General features: G+C 42.6%; 2 protein-coding genes across 4 annotated transcripts in view; one reads left to right on the top strand and one right to left on the bottom strand.

Moving 5' to 3' along the window:
- RALGAPA2 (Ral GTPase activating protein catalytic subunit alpha 2) overlaps positions 1 to 26,007 on the bottom strand; it is a 401,571-nt gene that overhangs the window by 375,263 nt on the left and 301 nt on the right. The window lies entirely within an intron of this gene.
- On the top strand, positions 2,385 to 26,000 carry LOC140849541 (uncharacterized). The gene is made up of 2 exons (XM_073236984.1): positions 2,385 to 9,132; positions 14,191 to 26,000. The coding sequence occupies exon 2, from the start codon at positions 14,252 to 14,254 to the stop codon at positions 16,025 to 16,027; it is 1,776 nt and encodes a 591-aa protein (XP_073093085.1). The 5' UTR covers positions 2,385 to 9,132; positions 14,191 to 14,251; the 3' UTR covers positions 16,028 to 26,000.

A 26,007-nucleotide genomic window follows, 5' to 3' on the forward strand; every position in this document is an offset into this window, starting at 1 on the left:
GATTGACCTGCAACCATGGGAATAAAGCTGGATATAAACCCTTTCACCCCAAGAACGTTCATTGTCATTTTTTGGTCTCATTGAATCCATGATGAACTTGCCCAGGGCTGAACTTCACTGGCAAGACAATTATTTTAAAGTTTCTGCAAAGCTTTAAGAACTACAAAAATCAAAGTTCATGTACTGCAGAGCATGTTTTCTAATGCCAGATAGATTTCAAATTTCTGAAAAAACTCTCTTAAATGCCATTTTTTCAATTCACATCCACTTTTAGGTATAAATATAATGGGACATATTTGATATGGCATTACTCCTGGAGTTATCCAGAAGTTCAGTAATAATGTACTGAAGATGACCTTTACCACCCCCACCACCAGAGTGACAGGAGAGCCTCCCCTTGCTCCTTTCAAGACACCCAGCCCCTTTTCCTTACCTTCCCACCACAAGCTGCCTGAGACCAGACTCAATAAACAGACCATAATTAGAAGAGATTGTGGGCCATGCCCTAGGGACACAAGGAGCAAACCTCTGGACACCCTGGTTTCCATCCATCTCCCTAGAAATCCAAGCTTTCTACAAGACCTCCATCTCTGACTATCACCTCCATACAGCTCTGGGCAGCACCTAATCTCTTCCTCACTTCCTAACCACTGGCCTCCCACCCCCTACAAATAAAGTTTACTAATCCCCTCTCCTCCACCACTTCTCTTCAAGTTCCCTTCCATTTCAGCCTCTACCTGGAGCCTGGAGTCCCTGAGGGCAGGGCTTCTTGAGACTGTCAGGTAAACCTTTTGTTTTCCTCCTATGCCCACAAAGCACTTGGCCTAAGAGAAGGTCGGAGTCCTCTCTCCTCCCCCCTGCAATACCCGGGCATTGTGGTGCTTCCTTTCACACAGAGAAATGCTTATCTGCTGCTCAAATCATCAGTATATACCAACTAGTCTCCAACCCCCTAACCAAGATGCACATTCTGTCACTCAGCCCAGCATGCTCTCCAGAAGATTTCAGGGCCTGGCTCACTGTCTTTCTCTCCATAACTAGCACTGATGTCAACAATCACACAGAAGATGTCTAACTTCCTTATTTCTGATGAGGTTGTCCATCTCCGCCATCCATGCGCAGGATCATACCCTAGACCCAGTCGTTACTTACAGCCTCCCTACCTCCAAAGTTTCAGTTTCAACCCACTTTCCTGCCACCTGCCATTTCTCATCTTTCCTGATCCCTCCTTCTGGAAACCTAATTCCAACAACTCTCCAACTAACAGATCCTTGAACCCAGGACCCACCATCCTGTCATCTATGATCCCCCTCATGTCTTTAGTCTCTTTTTCTCCTAATTTGGTTTCCCTAGTCCATTTTGTCCCTTAATCCTATCCTTTCCCCTGCCCCATATTCAATAAAATCCAATCTCAGTTTCTTTTTTTATATATTGTGGTACATACATTAAAAGCACAAATCTTAGCATGCAGCTCAATGAACTGCAACATGTGTATACACTCACAGAACCAACAACCAGATCAAGATATCAAATATTCTATTAAATTTTCCCCCTTCACCTATTTCACCCTTGCCTACCCCCACCCCTCAACCCTATTGCAACCACCAGTCTGTTCTATGTTAATGAGTATATTTCTATTTTGTTTGTTACTTTGTTTTGGCTTCTAGTTTCCACATATAAATGAAACCATATGGTATTTGCCTTCCTTTAACATGTTTTACTTAGCATAATACCCTCTAGGTCCATCCATGTTGTCAAATGGCAGGAGTTCATTCTTTTTTATGGATGAGTAATATTCTATTATATATATGTACCACATCTTCTTTACCCATTCATCTATCAGTGCACATTTAGGTTGCTTCTGTATTTTGGCTATTATACATAATGGTATGATAAACACAGGAGTGCATATATCTTTTTTAATTAATGATTTTATTTTCTCCAGGTAAACTCCCAGAAGTAGAATTCTGGTTCATTTGGTATTTCTATGGTTGGTGTTTTCAGAAATCTCCATACTGCTTTTCCACAGTGGGTGCACCAATTTACATTCCTACCAACACTATACAAGGGTTCCCATTGCTCCACATCCTCATCGACATGTTGTCTTGTTGATAGTAGCCACTCTGACTGGTGTGAGACAATATCTCATTGTGGTTTTGATTTGCATTTGCCTGATGATTAGTGATCATGAACATCCTTTCATGTGTCTGTTGGCCATCTGTTCATCTTCTTTGGAAAAATACCTATTCAGGTCCTCTGCTCATTTTTTTAATCAGACTATTTGTTTCTTTGGGTGTTGAGTTATATATGAGTGCTTTATATATTTTGGATATTAGCCCCTAAATGATACATCTTTTACACATATATAGTCTCCCAATCAGCAGGCTGTCTGTTCATTTTGCTGATGGTTTCCTTTGCTGTGCTAAAGCTTTTTTAGTTTGATAAAGTCTCAATTGTTTATTTTTGCTTTTGTTGCCCCTGCCTGGGGAGACAGATCCAAGAAAATACTGCTAAGACCAATGTCCAAGAGTTTACTGCCTATATTTTCATTTAGAAGTTTCATGGTTTCAAGTCTTGTATTTAGGTCTTTAATCCATTTTGAATTTATTCTTGTATATGGTGTAAGATAGTGATCCAGTTTCATTCTTTTGCATGTAGGTATCTAGTTTTTTCAACACCATTTATTGAAAAGATTCTCTCTTCCCCATTGTATATTTTGGCCTCCTTTGTCATAATTGACATTATAAATGTACACTTATTTCTGGGCTCTCTATTCTGTTACACTGATCAAAGTATCTATTTCTGTGCCAGTACCATACTGTTTTGATTACTATATCTTGTAGAATAGCTTGAAATCAGGGAGTGTAATAACCCCAGCTTTGTTCTTCTTTCTCAAGATTGCTCTGGCTCTTCAGTCTCAATTTCAACCTTGATTCAGTTAAAAGTATTTATTTGAGGACAGGCCATGCACAAAATACAAAAGATTTTTTTAATTGTTTTCAATACTGAATACGTATGAAAGAATAAGTTTTGTGTAGATGTGACTTATGATGTATAATAATGAAACAAACACTGTAAACCCATCCAGGCCAGTCAGGCTTCTGCCCCACCTCTCTAAAGATCCACACTGTTGATCCAATTCTTCTCCAGGGCCAACACACCTCTGATACACACACAGCCCTGCACCCAGGCACCACCAGCCTGGCTCAAAAGAAGGAAAAGAAGATGAGAACCCTGCCACTTTTAGAAATATGTTGGGGCCTAAACTACATAGCCCTGTGTGCAGAAAATGAAACAAACTCATCTTTTAGCTTCACTGATAGTTTGTTCCTTATATACCTTACAGCCATGTTGTATACCAGTTATACTTTTTTTAATTCTTCCCTAAAGATATACATACATCCAAAATTATATCACAATTGAATATTTACTTCCAAAGGTATTCTCTACAGCATTTAAACTGAAAAGTGAGAGCAGCCTGAAACAGTACTATGGGTTTCCCTCCAGTCCACTCAGCCCACCCAGTCTCACAAACAGACATTTCCTCTTTCTAATAGAGCCACATTTGTTCAGGGACCCTCCTCCCCTACAAAGCTGTGCCCTCAGGGAGGCTGGCCTATTCCCAGCCCAAGGCTGGACCCAGTACTGCTAAGCCAGTTATGGTGGTAACATCTCCCTTGCCAGTGACGTGCTTAGGCTCAAGCCTGCACATGAACACTGGTCAGTAAGAAATAGGAAGAAATCTGATGGAGATGTCTGGATGTTCTCAAAGGAAAAGGAACATAAAGAATTATTTGCTTTTTTTCCTGCCTCTAGACATTGTTCTGTCTGGATGTAATGACCGCAATAGCTGCAGGCATTCTGCCACCCTAAGGACATTAAGGACAGCAAAGCAGGGAGGTGGAGAGAGTATGGACTGCTGGTGTCAGTACTGCTGAATTATCTTTCAGTGTGCCCTGCCTCAGGACTGCTTTTTATAGGAGAAAAAAAAATTCATTATCACTTACATTCATATTTGCATTTTCTGTTACATGCAACCAGAAACATTCTTATAAATACTGAAGCAAAATCTGGCAGAAGAACAGGAAAGGAATAATTGAACCATGGCAAAACAGTTTTATACAATATAATTAGTATATTTGCAAAGTATAGTGGTATAATTGAAATGGGTGTAAAAATTATTTTCATCCCACTTCCTTTCCTAAGATGTTTCTTTATACCTACAAGTTAAACTAGATGTAGAAAGTAAAATTCTTAGAAGTCAGAAAAATGTTCACACTTCGTTACCCAGGACTCAGAGTCTGTGTGTAAAAGTAATTCTGCATAAAGGTATACTCCAAATATCTAGTGCTGAAGTTTTAAAAAGTAGAACTATTTTATTTTAAACATTTTTGACACACATTTCTAAAACAGAGGATTATAAAACTTTGTTTTTGACAGATATCAAATACCAAAATACCAAAATAATAATGTACAATATATACACCGATGAAATATAATGTGCAAATCTAATGTGCTTTATATACACTTTAATATATCTATTCCTTTTGGAGGAATCAAGTTTCATCAGACTTTTTAACTCAGTGCACAAATGCTTGTACTTTTCTTGATCTGATATAGGGCTAGCCTATAGTACAGTCAAAACCACTCACTAGGAAAAGAGTAGGAGAAAGAATTAGAACACATAAAGCAGGAGCTAAAAGGTAACCTCTATCATTCCATTTCTAACAACTAAGGAGACAGAAAAGTGGTGATGAAGGTGGAGATAGCTATCTTATATCAAATAATTACTATGAATAATTATAATAACAGCTTTAAGAGTTTTGTATATATTAACTCAAATGCACACCAGCCCTAGAAAGCAGATACTGTCCTTACTGCCAGTGGAGGATCAGAGTGAGGTCACTGTCAGTACCCAAATCCAGGCAGTCAGATACCCACACTAGTCACCTAAGTCTAATATGAACAGAAAGTGATGGAGGAACTGAAGGGAAGCATATCTGGAAATACAATTTTTTTTTTAGAGTACATATAGGAATCTGGTAGAAGTCACAGAACTAAATACTTAATTAGCTCCCACTTCCTTTCCTAAGATGTTTCTGTACACCTATAAGTTAAACTAGATTTATAAAGTAAAATTCTTAGAAGCCAGAAAAATGTTCATACTTTGTTACCTGGGACTCTCAGTCTGTGCATAAAAGTAATTCTGCATAAAGGTATACTCCAAATATCTAAACTTTGACACCCTTTTCAATTATACCACTATATTTTTCAATTACACTAATTATATTGTATAAAACTATTATGCCAGGACTTCTTTCAAAGCCTGACTATTCACCAAACAAAATAAGAGGACCCAGAAGTTGGTATATTTAGAGCACCACAGTCAGCATGAAAATGAAATGACCTTCCTCCTGGACAGGTTAAAAGGGTGGCCTTTCTGTGAAAAGAACCTAGGAACAACTGAAATGGCCTCCTCCTACAAGGGTTCTCTTTACCTCCAGAAAAATCACACTGTCCCCTGACCTGTCAACAGCTGCAAACAGGGCCACATCTACTATATCCCTTACATAAGAAACTTAAGGCCCTCTGGTCCCTGGGCAGCCACTCTTTCCACTCCCAGGCCACAACCTGCTGACAGCCTTGGAAGTCCTAAAACTCACAACCTGAAAAATGGGGGGCAGGTAATTTATCATGAGTCCAATGGGACATAATACAGCCATTTAAGTATTATGTAAGTCTGCATTTAATGATGTGGAAAAGTGTCCAAAGCATGTTAAGTCAAAAATATACTGTCAAACCAGATATAATGACTGTTCATGTAAAACCGTCTTTATGTGTATACACATGCAAGACAGAGAAAAGAGAACACAGAAGCAAGAGCAAGCATAGACAGCATGTGCAGAATTTAATAAGCCTTTTCATACTTAAATTATTTTTTGCTTATTTGCACTATTCAAATGTTTATAATTAGTAATTAAAATTTTATAACCAAAAAAACAACTATATGTGATAACATGGATGGACCTTAAAGGCATTATGCAAAGTGAAATGAGAGAGAAAAACAAATGCTGTATGATCTCACTTACATGGGGAATGAAAAAAAAAAGACAAGAAAAACTCATAGAAAAAGATATCAGATTCATGCTTATTGAGGGGGCTGAGGAGTGTTTGAAGAAAGAAAAGAAAAAAAACTATAAAGCTATTTTTCATTACAGAAAAAAAAAATCCACCGAAGTGTTTTGGCAGGGGATTCCTTTCAAAGCCTTACAATTCACCAAACAAAACAAAACAACTCAACAAACATGACACCAGGCCATAATCTCCAAACTTGTCGTACTTTTCAACTTTGAAAAGCACTCATGACCCAAACAACATACAAAATAATATCTTTACCAAGACTAAAATTTCCTAAAAATAGCAAATAACTTAAATTTCCTCTGTCCAACATTGTAATTAAACCTCTCCTGAATAATATATGACACATATATTGTATATAAAGCCTTGTCATGGTCTAGTTATAGAGGACTTTTGCTGTCTTTACGGAAAGCTGTTTCCCTAATTGTTGTTTGCTGTTAAGTGTAGAAAAATAACAGAGCCAAGCAGGAAGAAATTGACTCTGTCCAGCCATTAATAACATGCACTGAGTAGGAACAAGCAAATGTGTGACACCCCTTGAAGACAAAAGGGTGATAAAAATTCCACTCATGATAAGATTCATGTACAAGACCTGGCAGCCTTAGCACATGTTAAACCAACTTCTCCTTGTTCTGCTTAAACCTGGCACTGACTATGAACTGCCAGAACAGAATCTCCTTCAGTGGGGTCCTAATTTAGCTATGTACCTGAAACGAAGCCAGTCTGCAGAGTTGACTGCCCTTTGCAGACATTTCTATGGTTAGACAGATTAGCATTGCACTCCTGTGCCCATTCTTTTTCATCCCCTGGCATATCTCCATTTTTTGTCAACATCACAAGCACTTTCTAATATACCTGCTCTTTGCCTCTTACTGAAATTTGGGACAACACAGCAAGCCCACCTCCATATTATTACCAGCTAAGGCTGCAGTGAGGGCCCCAGTAAGTAGCCTGCTGCACACTAGCTTTCCTGTCCCAGGAGCACAGCATCCCTAGCCTGTCTTCTCACATACTCACTGCTGCTTCCTCAAAACAGGTGCCTACCATGGCTTCCATAGACACTCACTTTTCTAGCACCACTTCTTTCTCTTCCCTCTTCTCTTTTCTGTCTCCAGTTACTGTTCAGTTGTGGGGCAAAGGATCTGACTTTTTATAAAGTAAGCCAAAGACATCTTTCTTTACAATGAAAGCTTGTGGTCAAAAAAAACCAATCTCTGGTAGTCTAACCAAGCAAGTCTATTCTCCAGGTGGGAACCACAGTGATTCCTTTATACCTAAAGAGCAGACCTAAAGGTCACAAGTCAGGTCACTCCTGGCTCTTAGCCCTGCTGGAGCTCCCCATCTTATCATACTTAGAGAAAAACCGCAAGTCCTCATTGAGATCTACAAGCCCCACCTGTCTTACCCTGCCTCCTCTCACCTTGCTTCTTTCCAACTTTGTTGACTGCCATGGGAATCCCAAGCCAGTTTACACCTCAGAGTCTTTGCACTTACTGTTCCCTCTGCTTGTAACACTATTACCAAAACAACCACAAAGCCACTCCCTCCTTAACCTGGGTCTTGGCTCTCAACCCCTCTTCAGAGAGGCCTTCCCTGGCCCTGCTATCTAGACCAGAATACACACATTCCTATAAACGTTGTGGTTCTATAATCATTACCTGAAGCTATATTATAACTGAAGCTTACCTACTGTCCAGTGTTCCCTTAGACTTCTTGCACATGTCATTAAATCCCTTTTTAACTTAGTTTGAGCTGGTTTTCTGCCATTTGCAAGCGAAAGTCCTGACTAGTACAAGTATGCTCAACATGCGGGACCATCCTAGTGGAGCAGAATAATTAAGAAAAGCAGAAAACATCCAGGCTGGTTAAACACATACACAGGTGGCTGCTGGGAGCTGGCAGGGAGAGGAGTGACTGCTGAATGGCTACAGGGTTTTCTTGAGGGTGATGAACATGTCTTAGTATTAGATGATAGTGGCTGCAAAACACTGTAAATGCACTAAATGATGCTGAATTGTTCACTATAAAATGGTTCATCTTACATTATGTAAGGTTAACTGCAGTAAAATAATTTTTAAACATATTAAACAATGCTGCACTGCATTTCTTAATAGTCTTTTGATATATCTACCATAATTTCATGGAAGAGGAAATCGGATCAAAGGTAATTACATTTTGAAGACTACTGATACATATTAGCAAATTACTTTCCAGAATAACCTTACCAAATTATAGTCCCATCAAAGGTGTGTTGAAAAGCTAACAGTGTATTATCATTAGAAAACCAACAATTTTGCTAACAGGTAAATGCATTTTAACCTGCAAGTTTATGTATCTTAGATTATTAGCGAAGAGTGACATTTAAAACATCAGGCTTTGTCATTTCTTTATTTGTGACTTTGTATGTATTTTGAGCATTTGTTTATTATAATTTTTCTGTTGATATGCAGGAATTCTTTATGTATTGAGGATGTATATAACTATTTCCTTTAAGTTTCAAATATTTTTCCAGTTCGTTATTTTCTTTTTACTTCAGTTAAAGGCAACACGTCTAGTGTGTTGGCAGCCGCGCTCAGAAAATAGTGCCCAATGCAGGGCAGCCGGAAGGCCCCGAACTTCCTAATGACAAATCATCCCACACCACTAAACTACATGCTAATTGCGCCTTGGCATAAGGACCAATGAGACCCACCAAATGGTTATGCTAATAAGGCATATGGAGCTGCACCAACCAGGTCAGAGCATGAGAACTATATAAGCAAGCCTCTCCTTCCCCTCTGGGTCCTGCCCAACTCATTTGTTTCACAAAGAGCTGAAGAATAAAGCTTTCTGCAGAAGAATCCTGCTGTTGTTGCATGCTGTTCTTGCCGGCGAGGACAGGGCACGCGACAAGTGGTGCCGAATCCCGGGAACCAGAACATCACCGGCACAGGGAGGACCCTTCAGACATCTGGAGAGGATTCAGAACTGCAGGTCAGAAGAAAGCCCGGAGGGGTAAGTTCCGAGAGGCCCCTGCTTTTTAGGATGATGGTTGATGGTTCTCTGTAAATAAGGAGGCACCATGGGGAATGCACCGTCATTAGTCACGGCGCTGCAGACAGCTCTCAAAGAGCGAAACTTGAAGGTCTCCAGCAAAGTCTTAGGATCTTTTGTGAAGGAGATAGACCGTGTGGCCCCCTGGTTCATTTGTTCAGGGTCCCTCAATCCCGAGCTGGGACAAACTGGGGAAAGATCTTGATAGAGAGGAGGAGGAGGGTAGCCTGAGGGGAGGCACCAGGCCCCTCTGGAAACTGATTAGAGCTTGTCTGCAAGATGAGAGATGTGAAAAGGTAATAAAAGAAGGTCGGAGAGCATTGACAGATATCCAAGAGAGCATGTCAGAAACGGAACAGGAAACAGAGCGCGCGCGGCCGAAAAAAGGCCACAAAAACGAAGGTAAAGAAACCTCAGAGTGAGGGAGAAAGCCCGCCTAGGGCAAAAGCGAAAGAGCCCCGAGAAGCGAGTGACGATCGCCTCGGAGAAAATAGTAAATACCCCTGGAAAGAGTTGAGGGACCTCCAACTCTCCAATAGGGAATCTGAGGAGGAATTAACGTCCGCAGAGGAAGGGGAAGAGAATAAAACCGCAGAGTGCAGAAGTAAGGGAACCAGCAAAGTTGAAAAGCGGACCAAGGAAAAAATGAAAGCAGGGTGTCCCCCGACGCCCGTTGCCCCGCCACCTTACGTGAGTGGCGCACTCTCCTTTTGCCACCCAGATACTCTTCAGGCAATTAGACAAATGTTTCCTGTATTTGAGGATAACGGTGTACGCTCTCACCAGCCCCTGAGCCATAAACAAGTTAAGGAGTTAGCAGAATCCGTTCGGGCTTATGGAGTCAGTGCCAACTATACCATAGCACAAGTTGAGAGATTAACAGAGACAGCCATGACACCCGCAGACTGGCAATATGTAACTAAGGCATGCCTTTCTAGTATGGGGCAATACATAGAATGGAAGGCATTGTGGCATGATATCAGTATGACCCAGGCACGCGCAAACGCAGCCGAAGGACAGCCTGCGTGGTCATATGATATGCTGACGGGCCAAGGACAGTGGGTAGCCAACCAGACTGCCTTCCCCTTACAGGTATACGCACAAATAAACACGTGCGCCGCCAAGGCATGGAAAGCCCTCACCAACAAAGGAGAAGTATCAGGCAATTTGACAAAAATTATTCAGGGGCTGAGCGAGCCATTTTCTGACTTTGTCGCTCGTATGATGGAGGCCGCAGGCAGAATATTTGGAGATCAGGAACAAGCAATGCCCCTAGTGGAGCAATTAGTATTTGAACAATGTACCAAGGAATGCAGACAGGCGATAACACCCTGGAAACAAAAAGAGATACATGCCTGGTTGAAAGCCTGTAGAGAAATAGGAGGGCCACTCACCAATGCGGGCCTAGCCGCGGCCATATTACAGACAAGCCAGGATCACTAACAGAAGTATCAAATGCTTTCAATGCGGGAAATTAGGACATATAAAGAGAGAGTGTAGGAGCCCAGCTTCAGAACAAACAACCCAAAAGACCCCTGGGTTGTGCCCTAAGTGTAAGAAAGGCAGGCATTGGGCCAATGAGTGCCGGTCTATTAAAGATATAGAAGGGAAACCCTTAGAACTGCCAAAAAACGCCCAGAGGGGCCCCCGTCACCAGGGCCCGCAAATATATGGGGCAACCAGCACGCAAGTGTCATTCGGGAACAACCAGGCCCCCCAAGGAGAGCCACTTCAAGTTCCGCGGGATTGGACATCCGTGCCACCACCAGAATAGTGTTGACTCCACAGATGGGAGTTCAGCCTATCCCTTCAGACTTTAAAGGCCCCCTACCACCAAATACCATTGGGTTACTCCTAGGGCGCTCTTCTGCTGCATTGAAAGGCCTGGTAGTTCATCCCGGAGTTATAGATCAAGATTATGAAGGACAGGTAAAAATCATGTGTTCGGCTCCCAGAGGAATCTATCCTATATCCCCGGGAGACCGCATAGCCCAGCTCTTAGTTTTACCTAGTCTCCACGCCAATTATCCTGCTACCAACACGGAGAGGGGAGAAAGGGGCTTCGGCTCCTCTGACTGGGATTCAGCCTTCATAGTATTAGATTTAGCAGACAGACCAAAATTAACTCTTCAAATAGAGGGAAAGAGCTTTGAGGGAATCCTAGACACTGGAGCAGATAAAAGTATTATCTCTGCAACCTGGTGGCCCTCCAAGTGGCCTGTGACCCAATCCTCACATTCATTACAAGGTTTAGGATATGAGTCAAGCCCTTCAATTAGTGCCAAACCATTGAAATGGCGAGCCCCTGAAGGACAAGAGGGTACAGTCACCCCTTATGTACTCCCTCTACCGGTCAATTTATGGGGGAGGGATGTCATGAGAGACTTAGGCCTCAAACTCATTAATGAATACTCCACCCCCGCCCAAGGCATGATGATGGACATGGGATACATCCCTGGCAAGGGGCTGGGGAAACACCAACAAGGACACATAGAGCCCATCCTGCCCAAAGTAAAGAATGACCGTCACGGCCTGGGTTTTTCATAGGGGCCATTGAAGATGCCATGCCCATACCTTGGCTCACAGAGGAGGCCGTATGGGTTCCTCAGTGGCCCCTATCCTCTGAAAAATTAGAAGCAGCTCATTGCTTAGTGCAAGAGCAGCTCCAAGTGGGACACCTAGAACCCTCTGTGTCCCCATGGAACACACCCATATTTGTAATCAGGAAAAAGTCAGGATCATGGAGGTTGCTTCATGATCTGAGAGCAGTAAATGCTCAAATGAGAATGCTTGGACCCGTACAACGGGGACTGCCACTCCTCTCTGCCTTACCCAAAGAATGGAAAGTGCTCATAATAGATATTAAAGATTGTTTCTTTTCTATACCTCTAAGCTCCAAGGACAGGGAAAGATTTGCTTTTACTTTGCCAGCTATTAACCATGAACAACCTGATGCCAGATTTCAGTGGAAGGTCCTCCCTCAAGGAATGGCAAATAGCCCCACCATATGTCAACTGTACGTTCAGCGAGCGCTAGACCCAATTCGTAAGACCTATCCCACGCTAAAGATCATCCATTACATGGATGACATCCTTCTTTGCTCCCCACAACCAGCGGAAATAGAAGAAGCATATATAGATCTCACTAGATCCCTAGAAAATTGGAGACTGAATATAGCAAGCGAGAAGGTCCAAAAATCTAGTGTTAGCAAATTCCTAGGAGCAACCATTTACACAGATGTAATTTGCCCCCAAAAGCTTGAGATAAGACATAATCAATTGTGAAATTTGAATGACTTCCAAAAACTCCTAGGGGATATTAATTGGTTGCGCCCATACTTAAAGATACCCACCACTGAATTGACTCCACTATTTAAAACCCTAGAAGGAGACCCACAACTAACGTCACCGCGCTCCCTCACACCTGAGGCATTACAAGCCATTCGCAAAGTAGAACAGGCTTTGATGACAGCACAATTAAATAGAGTGCAATCGAATGAACCCTTTGAGTTGTGTGTGCTTCCCACCCCGGAGCTGCCAACAGCAGTTTTATGGCAGCACGGCCCACTGATCTGGATCCATCCCCAAGCCTCTCAGGCTAGGACAATAGAGTACTATCCGGCAGCCGTGGCCAAACTTGCTTTGAGAGGAGTAAAAACCTCCATGACACATTTCGGAGAGGCTCCAGCTAAAATTATAACCCCTTACAGCGTAGAACAGATACAAGTATTATGTGCTATGAACGATGATTGGGCCATACTTGCTTACAGTTTCTCAGGAACCTTTGATAATCATTTCCCTAAACATCCCCTCATCAACTTCGCCAAAAATCATCTCCTAGTATTCCCTCGGGTCACTAGCCTAACCCCGCTGCCTCATGGAAAAACAGTTTACACGGACGGGTCTAAGACAGGCACAGGTGCCTATGTCCATGATGGCAAAGTTGTGACAAAAGGCTACACGCCTGACACTCCACAAATAGTGGAATGTCGCATAGTCTTAGAGGTCCTACAAATCTTTCCTGAACCTTTAAATATTGTGTCTGACTCCTGTTATGTAGTTAATGCAGTCAAATCTCTAGAAGTGGCCGGGCTAATTAAAGCGTCCAGCCCAGTAGCCACTTTGTTCAAACAGATACAATCAGCACTACTTCATAGGCAATCTCCTTTGTATATAACTCATCAGAGCACATTCAGGCCTTCCCGGGCCTATGACCCAAGGCAACCACCTGGCAGACCTCGCAACCAGAAGCATAGCCTTTCCCCTGCTAGACCCTATCACCACAGCTTCAAAATTCCATACACAATTTCATGTCACTGCCGAAACACTGCGCAAGCGGTTTAGCATAACCAGGGCCGAAGCTAGGAACATTGTCCTTAGCTGCCAACATTGCTGCAGCTTCCTTCCCACACCTCATGTTGGGATCAACCCCAGAGGTATTAGGCCTTTACAAGTTTGGCAAATGGATGTGACGCATATTTCGTCTTTTGGGAAACTGAAATATGTACATGTATCCGTGGATACTTGTTCAGGAGTCATCTTTGCCTCCCCATTGTCAGGAGAGAAAGCTTCCCATGTCATCCAGCACTGCCTTGAAGCTTGGAGCGCATGGGGGTTACCGCAGATTCTGAAAACAGACAATGGCCCAGCCTATACCTCTACAAAATTTGCTCAATTTTGTCATCACATGGGGATAAAACATATCACTGGCCTTCCCTACAACCCACAGGGTCAAGGGATTGTGGAACGCGTGAACCGCACGCTCAAATCCTATTTACTTAAACAAAAAGGGGGAATTGAAGATATACCCCCCACACCAAAAACTGCCATAGCCCTAGCACTTTTCACTATAAATTTTTTGAATCTGGATGCTCAAGGCCATACAGCAGCGGATCGCCATAATCAGTGGCCAAAAGACCCACAAGAACTAGTAAAATGGAAGGACGTGTTATCTAACCAATGGAAGGGCCCGGATCCAATCATAATCAGATCCAGGGGAGCTGTGTGTGTTTTCCCCCAGGGTGAAGAAAATCCCTTCTGGATCCCGGAGCGCCTAACGAGGAAAGTCCTAAACAAAGGAGATGACTTCGCTGTACCTCCTGACCCTGCTCCTGACACTGGAGACCCCGACTCAGGGAGTATTGAGATGGGGAATCCTGTCTGCCTTTCCTAAGCCTATGCCTGTCCATTTCAATGCAGCCGTTTTTCCCCGCTTTTTCACCACCAACTCTAGTATGAACTTGCCCTACCTAGTTAAAGACACCCTAGTAGCTCCCCTGGGAGAAAACCGATCCTTCGTAACTAATGGGTCATTATGCTTCACCACTCAGAATCTAGCTGGCTGTATCTCCCTGAAACGGAGGAAATACAGATGGTTCAGTGACATAATTCTAGAGGCCAGTAGCCTCCCCGTTATGTCAGCTAAATTTGAAGGGCCTAATAAGGAAGGGAGCCTGTCCTATAAGAACATGACTATCCACCAGATGGTTCTCTGGATCAATGGCACATTTGTACACTCTCCCAGGAACAATTCCACCGACAGGCCTCGTCAACCCAAATATGCCTCCCATTGTGTGGGCGACTATGAGGGAGAGCTGTGGCCCTGGACTGACTGTCAGTCAACTGTAGTAACGTGGGCAACTGAGAGGCAGGAGTTTACCATCTCCCCAGATATGGAGGGACGGCCAGCCAATGAGGCTTGGTGGCCAGTAAAGGTGCTCGAAGGCGAGTTTCGTCAGCAGCTGAGCATGAACCCCTTCCATAAATGGATGCTGTGTGGAGTCAATGGCTCGTGTACCGACCTCTCCCCCTTTTCCGCCCTCCAGGGTGGGGGAATCGGTGTAAAAAATATCACCTTTTGGTGCGAGAATAACCACATGCGCGCACACTGGAACATGATCATGACCCATAACAACGAGAACTACACGTGTTCAGCAAAATCAGGTCCAGAGTCACCTAATTCCCTTTTTCCACCTTCTCCAGTATGCGTATACCCCCCATTTCTGTTTATCTTATCCAATAGTAGCTTTGACTCCTGCTCCAATGAAACCTGCTTTCTGTCTCAGTGTTGGGATGCGCGTAACTTTACCAACGCTTTGGTAGTCCGCATCCCCCGTTGGGTCCCTGTTCCCATAGACGCCCCTAACACCATGACTCTGTTTCGAGAAAGGCGCGATTTCGGTGTTACAGCCGCCATAGTGCTCCTGATCTCCGCGACTGCGGTCGCAGCCACCGCCGCTGGTATAGCTTTAGACACCTCCATCAAATCGGCTACAGAGCTCAATAACCTTGCAGCCTCAGTAGCTTCTGCCCTGGACCAACAGTCCACACTTGATGGCAAACTGAAAGGAGGAATAATGATCCTCAATCAACGCATAGATCTCGTGGAGGAACAAATGGAGGTGCTCTGGCAAATGGCCCAATTGGGATGTGAGCGGAAATATCGTGCCCTCTGCATCACTAGCATTCAATATAAAAATTTTACACGGGCAGCTAATCTGTCACGAGACCTGTCCCAGTATCTTTCAGGAAACTGGTCCCAAGACTTCGATGGGACACTAGAAGAGCTGCGGCGAGAAATTATCCACATCAACTCCACCCGTCTAGATATCTCCGTAGCGGAAGGACTCTCTTCCTGGTTCCTCAGAGCTCTCTCCCACGTCAAGGAGTGGGCGGGCATGGCTGGGATGGGCGTGTTCCTGCTTGGAGGTCTCATGCTCTTACTCTGGTTGTTATGCAGACTCCGCAACCAACATAAGCAGGACAAGGTGATCCTTGCTCAAGCCCTAATGGCGATAGACGTTGGCGCCTCTCCCCAAGTGTGGCTCAACATGCTTAAGAAGGAAGCTCGGCTTTAGCTTGAGGTAGCTCTTGCACCCTGAGCCCATGTGGCACTGCACCAGGCCCGAGTACCTCAATGCTTAATCACAGCTTTCTTTAAGAAGCTCATGGTGCAAGAGGGTTGAGAAAAAGGGTCCAAACCCTTTGTACCAAGCGGTCCCAACGCCAGCCAGAGGATGCGAGGCAAAGCACTGCAAGAGGTCTTGGACCCCTCTGAGAGGCATGCCTGACTGCATAGGGGTAGATGCCCAGAACCCCTCTCCAAAAAGGGGGCATCAGGAAGTATGATGGAGGTCAGGCCTCTGTCTCCGCCTCTGCTGGCAAGTTCCGCCTTGAGCTTCTGTTAGACAAAAAAGGGGGAGATGTTGGCAGCCGCGCTCAGAAAATAGTGCCCAATGCAGGGCAGCCGGAAGGCCCCGAACTTCCTAATGACAAATCATCCCACACCACTAAACTACATGCTAATTGCGCCTTGGCATAAGGACCAATGAGACCCACCAAATGGTTATGCTAATAAGGCATATGGAGCTGCACCAACCAGGTCAGAGCATGAGAACTATATAAGCAAGCCTCTCCTTCCCCTCTGGGTCCTGCCCAACTCATTTGTTTCACAAAGAGCTGAAGAATAAAGCTTTCTGCAGAAGAATCCTGCTGTTGTTGCATGCTGTTCTTGCCGGCGAGGACAGGGCACGCGACACTAGTGGTATATTCATTTATTTTAGAAGCAGGAAAAGAGAAATGGAACCATTCTCTCAAAAATTTATCTGAAAGATGATATGCACACACCAAAAGACTAGGTGATCTTTTACTTTCACTCCAGGATTTCAGCATAAGCTCTATCACATTAAACCTGATGCAAACATATCCTCATCTTATCAGACATAAAATCTTACATTGTTTGCCCCAGAAATAGTCCTTTCTTATAGCTATTCCCTTTGCGATGCAAGGCATGGGTCCGGGAGAAGGTTAGTGAACTCTTTCTGGAGACATTAAATCATGGTCTTGAATCATTGCTTTAGTGATGGGAACTGCTGGCTGATGAAAACAATCTTTGGGACTGGAAGACTTTTAGGAATTTTTCAAAACATCCACACAGGTGGCTGCTACTTCCCTACAGACTTAGATGCATCTATTTGGAAATCATATTTTTGGTATTTTTTAAAATACTTGTTTATTCCAGACTTGGATTGCAAGCTCTGGCATCCCCAGTGTTGTGTATAACGCCTGGCACATGGTTGGTATTGGGTAAAAAATAGTTTAAATAAATAAGAGGACTCTGGAGCCTGCTGCCTGGGTTCCAATCCTGACTCTGTCACTTATTAGCTGTGTAACCCTGGACAAGGTTCTTAACTTTTCTGTGTCTCATATGTAAAATGGGGCTAATGATATTACCTCTCCCACTTGGGAGGATTAAGTGAGTTCATGTGTATAAAAGTATTTTTAGCAGTGCCTGGCAAGTGGAAAGTACTGATTAAATGCTAATCATTATTATTATTATTATTACAAATAAGGAAGTGTGCTACCATGAGAGATCAAGATGAACAAGACACTGTTCATGTTCTCAATATACTTATTTAGTGGGGGAGGTCAGGCAGAACAAGAATAAGTAGACTATAAAGCCAAAGGCTATAAATGCTAAATGAGAGGTACAAAATGCTATGAAAATTCTGAGGGAAGATCATTCAGGGCAGAGGGATGAAGGAAGTTTATGTTTAAGATGTAACATGCTTATGCTGCATCCTGGATGAATTTTAGATGCCAGAATGTGTCTGTGAGTATAAAGGGGAAAGACTTGAGAAGAGAGGGAGAGGCCTCAGACTACAATGCAGGTCTGACCCCTGTGAAGAAGTGGGGGAAGGAAGAAGGCCCAGGAGGAAGAGTCTCAGTTTTCAATACGGTTCTGAGATGGACTTGGCCAGACCAATGGAGAGTCCTCAAGCCAAAGTCACCCTTCAGAGGCATCAGGAGTGTGCAGGAATGAGCCTCGCTGATACTTCTGCTTGCTCAGTAACTGGCTAGAAATAGTCCAAGATAAGCTCAGCCTTGGTTAGAAAATGGTGGTGAATTCAAAGGGTAGCAGCTGGGCCCATCAGTCAATCCTGCTCTCCACAGTAGATCGGATGGACACAAATAACGTCACTAGTACTTTATGTGTCCTTGAAAGCATGGTTGAGTTCAATGAGTAAGTACCATCACTTAAGTCAACACCAGTGAGCTTCTTACCTTTCACAAAAATGGTTTTTTTAAGCTAAACTGTGAAATTACGTGTTTACTATTAAGGATTACAACTACTTTTAAATTACACTATCTTCCAGATTTGTTTTCAGTTTCTAAAACAATATAAAAGACATAAAAATGGTTATGAAGCATCTCTTTTCTAAAAATCAAAGCTAAAACCCTGAAATGAGGATTTAGAACTAACTCAGAAACAAAGTTCTACCAAGAATTTAGAAGGTACCTTTTATGAACTGGCTGCTGAAGGTGACAAATTAATCAAATGAGAATATGAGAACACATTCTGCAAAAATTTAAACTGCTATTTGGATATGAGATATCAATACAGTTGAGCTACATCTTATGTGAGCTTAAGTCACATTAAAGGCAAAGATGGAGAAATTAAAATTACTCTTAAACACAAGAGCCACACCCAGCAGTGGAGATGCTCCCACAGTAAGAGGCCTGAAGGAATGAAGGCTACTGAGAACACAGCAATCTCTCCTGTCCCGCCTCATGCCACTCTGGGACACACAGTCTCTGAGTGGAAGGGAAGGCAACATCTGCACCACTTAAATCATCCTCATTTGACATATATACTTACTTCTCCCCTTCTGGCCAAGCAAGTAAGTTAAATACATTTGTGAGATCATTCCACATAAGAGCAACCACAACAAGTCTTACAGATCTATTTCCTTTATTTTAAAGATATACATGACACAGAAGAAGGAGCCAGACATGCTCAGCACTACACTAGGAAGAAAACTGGCTCAGCAGCTGACTGCACCTCTTCCCTTCTCAGAGAAAACCGAAGCCAGTGCCAGAGACCCCTCTGTGTCCAGCACCTCATTCCTGCTTCCTCCCAGTGGCCTTATGAGAAAAGGTATCTCTCTTGATAAGCCTGATCTTCTGCCCCATGTTCTTGATCCTACTGCAGACAACTTTCTCCATTTTTATTCCCTTTCTCTGTACTCTCTCTTCAGCTTTGCCTGTTTATTAGTTCCTTTTCCTAAATATATATAAATTCACATTCTCCTAGGTCTTAAAAAACATTAAAATCATATCTATACACACACACATATCCTTGATCTGGGATTTCCATCTCTCTTCTTGGCATATTAATCTGTATTCCTTCCATTTCAAGACCCAGAAATATGACTCAAGCTAGCTAAAATAAAAACAGGGTGTTATTGGCTCCTGCAAGTGGGAAGCTCAGGGTGGAGTGAGGGGGTGGAGATGGCATGGATGTGGCTGAACCCTTGGCCCTTCTCACCCTTCATCTCTCTGCCCTGTTTCCCTCTGAGTGTGAATTCAATCTGAGGCAGGTGTTCTCCACAATACGGGAAAGATGAACACTGCCAGCCTGGGCTACATCTTCATGGTTTGCAATTCAAAAGAATGGAAGCTCTCATTCTCCCAGTATCCATGTGTCAAGTCTCAGGGAGACTGGGACTCCCGGACCATTCACCAAGGAAAGACATCAGATTTGGCTCCTCCTTTGCTTAAAACTCTTCCCTAAATTTCCAACAGCTGCCCACACCACAAGACAAAAGCCACTGTATGCTTATCTCCATGGTGGGCACACCATCATTACCTTTGCAGAAATTCCTCTCTCTGCAGTCTTCTTGTCCTCAAGCTGCCCACCTGCGAAACTCCCCTATTCGTTATTCTGAACCCACCTCAGACCTGACCTCCCTTGGGATGCACTGGTGAGTGACCTCCCCAAGAGGCCTTCTGCACCATGCCTCTGCACCTTGCAGCCACCTCTACAGTTTCATCCCACTCCACTGAGGAGCTGAGACCCTTGTGGCAAACAGAGTGATTATTTACTTGTATGGCTCGTCTACCAAAGCATAGGTCCTGAGCTTGTGCCTTATTAATCTCTGAGCATCCAGACCTACTGAGCAGACACACACACACATACAGACACACACAGACACAAACGCACATTCTCTTGAAAAAATGTCTATGAAACTGAACTTTTAAAAAAATCCTAGGAAAAGATAGTTGTTTACTACATTTACATAGTAGTCTTAATTTTACAGTACTGTAACTTATATTCCTTCTTTTAAAAGTAGTTGTAAAATTTAAATTGGTTCAACTTGGTATTTTGAAAGTCAACGTTTAAAAAAAATAATGAACAATTCTATACAGTTTTATTTATGGTAGACAGTTTGGAGACCAAAGATCAGTACTTTAAATCGCTTGTAAAAGTATGTATGCCCATCCACAAATAAAGCACTTCCAAACAAAATAAAAATACAAATTATAAAAATTTACATCAAAGTATTCTTGACCTACCAATTATCTCTCTTCCCAGATAGGTGGAAGCCAACTTCTATCAGTTATCTCCAACTGAACATCTGAGCTCAATCAGACTTTTATGCTTAGGTTCACCCTGCTCATACCAGAAGCCTAGACATTCTCAAGCCCTGGAAGCAGGGATGATGTATTTGTGTTACACATACATGTCCAATGTTCATTTTACCTTCCAGAGGTTACAGATATAAAATATTAGTAACTGATGAAAAATGAGCCAAGGGAGCATTACAGCAAAATCACTTTGCTTCAAACAAGGTCAAGGGAAAAAGGCCTACGAAGACTGACTAAGAGCCTGAACTTACCCCGCCCAGGTTTGTTCTGGCTATAGAATGTCCACGTGGCACTAACGTCCCTGCAAGTATTGTACCACCTGCTAGCCCTCCAAAGGGCACAGAGAGGCCAATGAACATGAAAATATACGGGAGTCTTGTGATATTCTGCCATGCTGAAATCAAACAGAGCCTCAAGTCTCCCTAGAAGAACACGGTAAAAGACCAGGAAGTGAGCAGTGCAGGTCAAAGCTAGTTTTTAGAGTAATGCAAAAACTGTTGGGCTTTTGTGTATATGTTAACATTCATTGTTGTGAGTAAATATATTTTCTGGTATGTAAATATGCTTTTGAGTCAGGTAACTAGCAGAGGCACAACATGGGCTTTATGATCATGAATCCCAGCTCTGCCACTTTATTGGCTGGGAGCTGGTAGACAAGTAGTTAACCTCACTGGGCTCAGTTTCCTCATTTGTAGGTTGGGGGTAGGAACACTACCTTCATCATAGGTCATGGGAAGATTCAGTGAATTCATGACAGTAATAACCATATCACAGCTTTCTATCCTCTTATTAAGCTCCAGACCTCATGTCCAATCATTCCGAGATATTTCCAGTAGGATCTTGCCCTATTTTCTAACTCAACACATATAACATCAAGCTCATCTTCCCCTGTCATTAGCCAGATCTCCTCCCAACTCTCTGCCTCTGTCTCTGACACTCCATTCTCCTAAATGCCTATTGCCAACTATCAAATTACAACAATGTGTTTATTGCTAGTCAGACTACAGTGGAAATGGTAGTCTGACTCCTTGCTGCTGGCAGGGCCCATGAGAGTAACACTTACGAAAGCATGTGCATTGAGTCATAAATACATTTGAATTTGACTTCAGTGGAATCTATTCAAAGAAAATAATGCAAAATATAGAAAAAGCTGCTTCCTGAGATGTTTACAGCAGTATTATTTATATCTGAGAAAGAGAGAGAAAGCAAAAGAGGAAGGAAGGAAACAAAATCATCCAGGAAATGGTAAGAACTAAATTATGGTACAAAGTCTCAACTAATATTTGTAGTTTAAAAAATGGGAGGAACAAAACAGAGGGTAATGCTAATAATAAAGTAACTTTAAAAGGAAATATTTAAAAAATTTTAAGTGAACTTGTCCCTCCTTAAAGCAACAGATGCATAAAGGAAAATATACCACAATGTTCTGTATAAAGCATTTGTGAGAGACTGTTAACTCCTCTCTGGTTCCAAATACTTGGTCCAAACCCTGGCTTCACTTGATTTGAATTGTCTGTGGCCTCTTCTCATTCTATTCACTCCTCGCCTAGCTTCTGCAAACCTCATTTTCCTAACTTCCTTCAGAGACCCACAAGTGCCTGTTGCACTGGTCCTGTCTAGTCCTGCCCCTCCTCTCCATTCCCTGAGCAGCTTATTCAGGCCCTCCTCATCGCTCCAGCTTCATCGTTGCTGGTCCTTCTGTCTTCAGTGCCTCCTCTTGCATCACCCTGAATCCATTTTTCCTGGACCTGCGGACAGAAAGGCACTTCTCACAGCTTTTTATCTGACCTACTAAGAATTCTCTAAGGAGGAGCCTCTTATTGCAGGAAGAGATGTGAGCTTCTTACTCAGTTTAACAAGGACCTTTCTGATCTGACCCCCAATTGGCCTCAGCTTCTGCAGGTCAGCCCACCTGTCCTATCCTCCCCCAACAGCTGCTGGTCCTGACTCTACCCCTGGCCCACACAGCGCTCTAGTCACGTACGTAACACTGTGAATGTCCCGATGGCAAGGGTTCTAGCATCCTATCCTCATGCCAAACATTACGCTCCCTGCTTCCACTGGACAGAGGAACGGGTAAGCTGGCGTTCCTCACTCTCTTACATCATTGCCACGTATATGTCCACCCCCAGCTTGTTCTTCCATTTTCCTCTTGTCAGAATTTCCTCCTTCCTCTCTACTTTTTCAAATTCTAATCCTGCTCTGTCTTGTGTGTGAGCCACTAACCACATATGGCTACTGAGAACTTGAAATGCAGATAGTCTGAACTGAGATGTGCTGTAAGTATACAATACACAATGGATTTCAAAGACTTGCTATGAAAACAAATGTAAGAAAATTAATATTTTAGATTGATATATATACATAATCTATTGATATAATATATATTAGATCTATGGGGTTAAATAAAATATATTATTAAAATTAAATTCAACTGTTTCCTTTTACTGTTTAAAATGCGACTACTAAAAAATTCAAAGTTACACATGTGACTCACATTATATTTCTGTTGAACAGAGCTAATCTAACCATTCTGCAGACCTCAGCATGAGTAAGACTTCTTTCGAGGTGCCCCTATCTTTGTGACATTCTTAATTATCTTTTTTACCCCCTTGAAATCCTATAATGGAATCTACCATACAAGCCACCAATTATGTATTTTACTATATATTTACTATTATTTTATCTCTATTCTTCTTCCTATACCAGTACCATTTCTATATGCTATTTTGGGACTCACTTTTAATTAAATATGGAATCTCTGCTGGAGCAAAATAGCAACACAAGGTATGGGGGTTTTTTGTTTGTTTTTGCCTTGAGTTACTCATTTGCTTTGCCAATGATGATTTCAACAACGTAGGGAGAACTGGAAGTCAGGGGACCTAACAGCTGTTTGTTCTCTCTCTAATTAACATAATACATATAGACCATTTAGTACATGGCTTAGCCCCTTGTAACACCTGCCTGGGCCTCAGTATGCCCCTTGTAAAATAAAGTTAATAATATCAGGCCAATCTACAATATATTTCCAGATCAAAGTAGTTGAGCAAGTTCTGATTGGAGTCATTACCTTGAGACCAGGAAATACTATAGTTTTTCACAGCTAATTGTGTGTTTCTCAGCCAGGTATCTTAAATACAGACTAATTTTTATGAAGAGAGACCAAATCTATCAAAATATCAAAATAAGAAAGTGGGGAACCACCTATCAAAATACTTATCCTATCCTATTAACAATAGAAAACGAGCAGGTAATGAGAGACGATACTGCTAAATGCCTACTCCAGGCTGAAACTGTTCATACATCACACTCACAATAACGTTTACAAGGCAGATATTTCCATACCCACTTTACAGAGTAAAGAAACTAAGGTTCAAAAGACAGGCTAGGTAGCCCAAAGACATGCAGCTACAGGCTACAAATCCAGGTCAGTGGTTATCATCCTTGTATGTAAAAAGTAACATCTTTATTATCACAAAAATAAAATATGTGAAAAGCAAGAGTATTATATAAATGCACAAATAAAAAGACAGTAATTTCTGTTCATTTCCTTCAAATAGTTTTCTTGATCTGGGCTAATTCTTCTTTTAGATCAAAAGGCCTTTTTTCCTAAGGAGACTTTTTCTTAAAAGTAGCAAACACACAGGGCACATGATCCCATAGGAACGAGTGCATTTATGAACTATTTCACAGTTCTAAGTGAAAATCTACATTAAACATTATGACAAGAATTCCTCAAACATCTAGTCCCTACGGATAAAGGTTACAGCAATAAAGTAAACTGGGCCATTCCACAAACAACTGCATGAATAAAAAACAACATACACCTAAAGAAATATCAAAGAAGCTCTCTATGTTACAAAACTGAGGTCACAATGAGCTTAAAGATATGATAAAAGAAAGTTCCTCAAAATAAGACACACACCTTAAAGTGAAACCACAACCATTCAGCCTTGAAAACTACTTTCTCAGAATGGTAACAAGGTACTGTGTCTCTCTAAGAAACCAAAGTGATCTGGGTTTAATTGATTCTGCCTTTACAAAATGTAGCCAACTTAATTCTGTACACTTGGACAGAACAAAAGTTCAAGTTTCTACCACAGAATAAGTCCCAAAGTATCAAATGCCTTAAAATACTGCTCAACAGTCCTTTATAAAAAATATTGCTGCAATAGGTGTTAACCAGTCACTACTAAGAACTCCACACAATGCAACCTGTGTGTGCATGGTATTTTACTACAGGAAGCAGAAAATTCAGTTTACCAAGAATACCACATTCACTCTCATGCTTGAAAACGAATCCGTCTAACAGCAGCTAATCTACATTTCACCCCAAACTGAACAAAACAGTACAATCTCCAAGTATAAGGAACCAAGTTTTTGAGTTAACTTCACTCAGCAAAACTAGGTCGGTGTGTGTGTGTTTCCTTTAGAAATATTTCACAGAGTAGAAATAGAAATTTTTAGCAACTTTTAATCTCATGAACAAGCTATAAGAAACACAAGCTGTCCTTTTCTCAGCCCCCAAATACACAAAGACAAGTCTGTCTATAGACAAAGGTGTTCTGGTCCTAAACAAAAGTTACTACTAGGTAGGTAAGAAAATAGAAAACAAAGTATAGGCTAGCAAACCAGCTACAGATCACAGGCAGCAGGTGACAGGAAGACTTGTGGACACCTCGCATCCACAGGGATGAACTTTATCACAAGTCAACTTCAGGCCCTTGAGGGCTCTGCAGAATCTCCACAAAAACAGAAGGCAGCAAATAACCGTCACTGTCATGCTGGCAATAAAGGAGAAGCAGCCTCCTTGAACCCAGGAAAGCCACCTCTCTTGGGGGGAGACACGAGCAGACACGAGGAGTCTCCTTCAACCATGGACACAAAGAAACTGAAGCAGCCAGACCCAAAATAAAAATAAAATTTAGAAGTGGGCCATGGGAGGGGTTACTTTTACCCTGGAACCACTTGGAGTCTCAGGCTATTTGGGGACTCAGACTCAAAAGCAAAAATATAATTAAAGTGGGGGAGGTGCGCAAAAGAGATGACAGTTCATTTAAATCTGTGCTTCGGGTCTTAAAGTCAAAAATTAAAATTAAAAAACGGAAGGGGCGATGACAAATGTGCGTGTGCGAGGACCACTCAGAGACCAGTATTTGCTGGGAAGGGAACTGTCACGGCTCTGCCGGCCTCCAGGTTACCCGGTGAGAACCTGGAGTAAGTTTACACTCGAGAGCGACCTGGCAGTAGGCGCCCGAGAGCCAGGTTGCCAGCTCCTGGGGAACAACGCCCGGCGCGGAGAGGAGGGTATCGCGCGAGCCTGCCCAGCGACGCCCTCTGCATCCCAGCCTCGACCCTCCCCGGCCAGCGCCCTGGCAGGTGCCCCAACCCTGGCGCTCGGCGCGCGCCT

Source organism: Manis javanica, chromosome 5 (genome assembly GCF_040802235.1).
Source record: "Manis javanica isolate MJ-LG chromosome 5, MJ_LKY, whole genome shotgun sequence".
NCBI classification, from domain to species: Eukaryota; Metazoa; Chordata; class Mammalia; order Pholidota; family Manidae; genus Manis; species Manis javanica.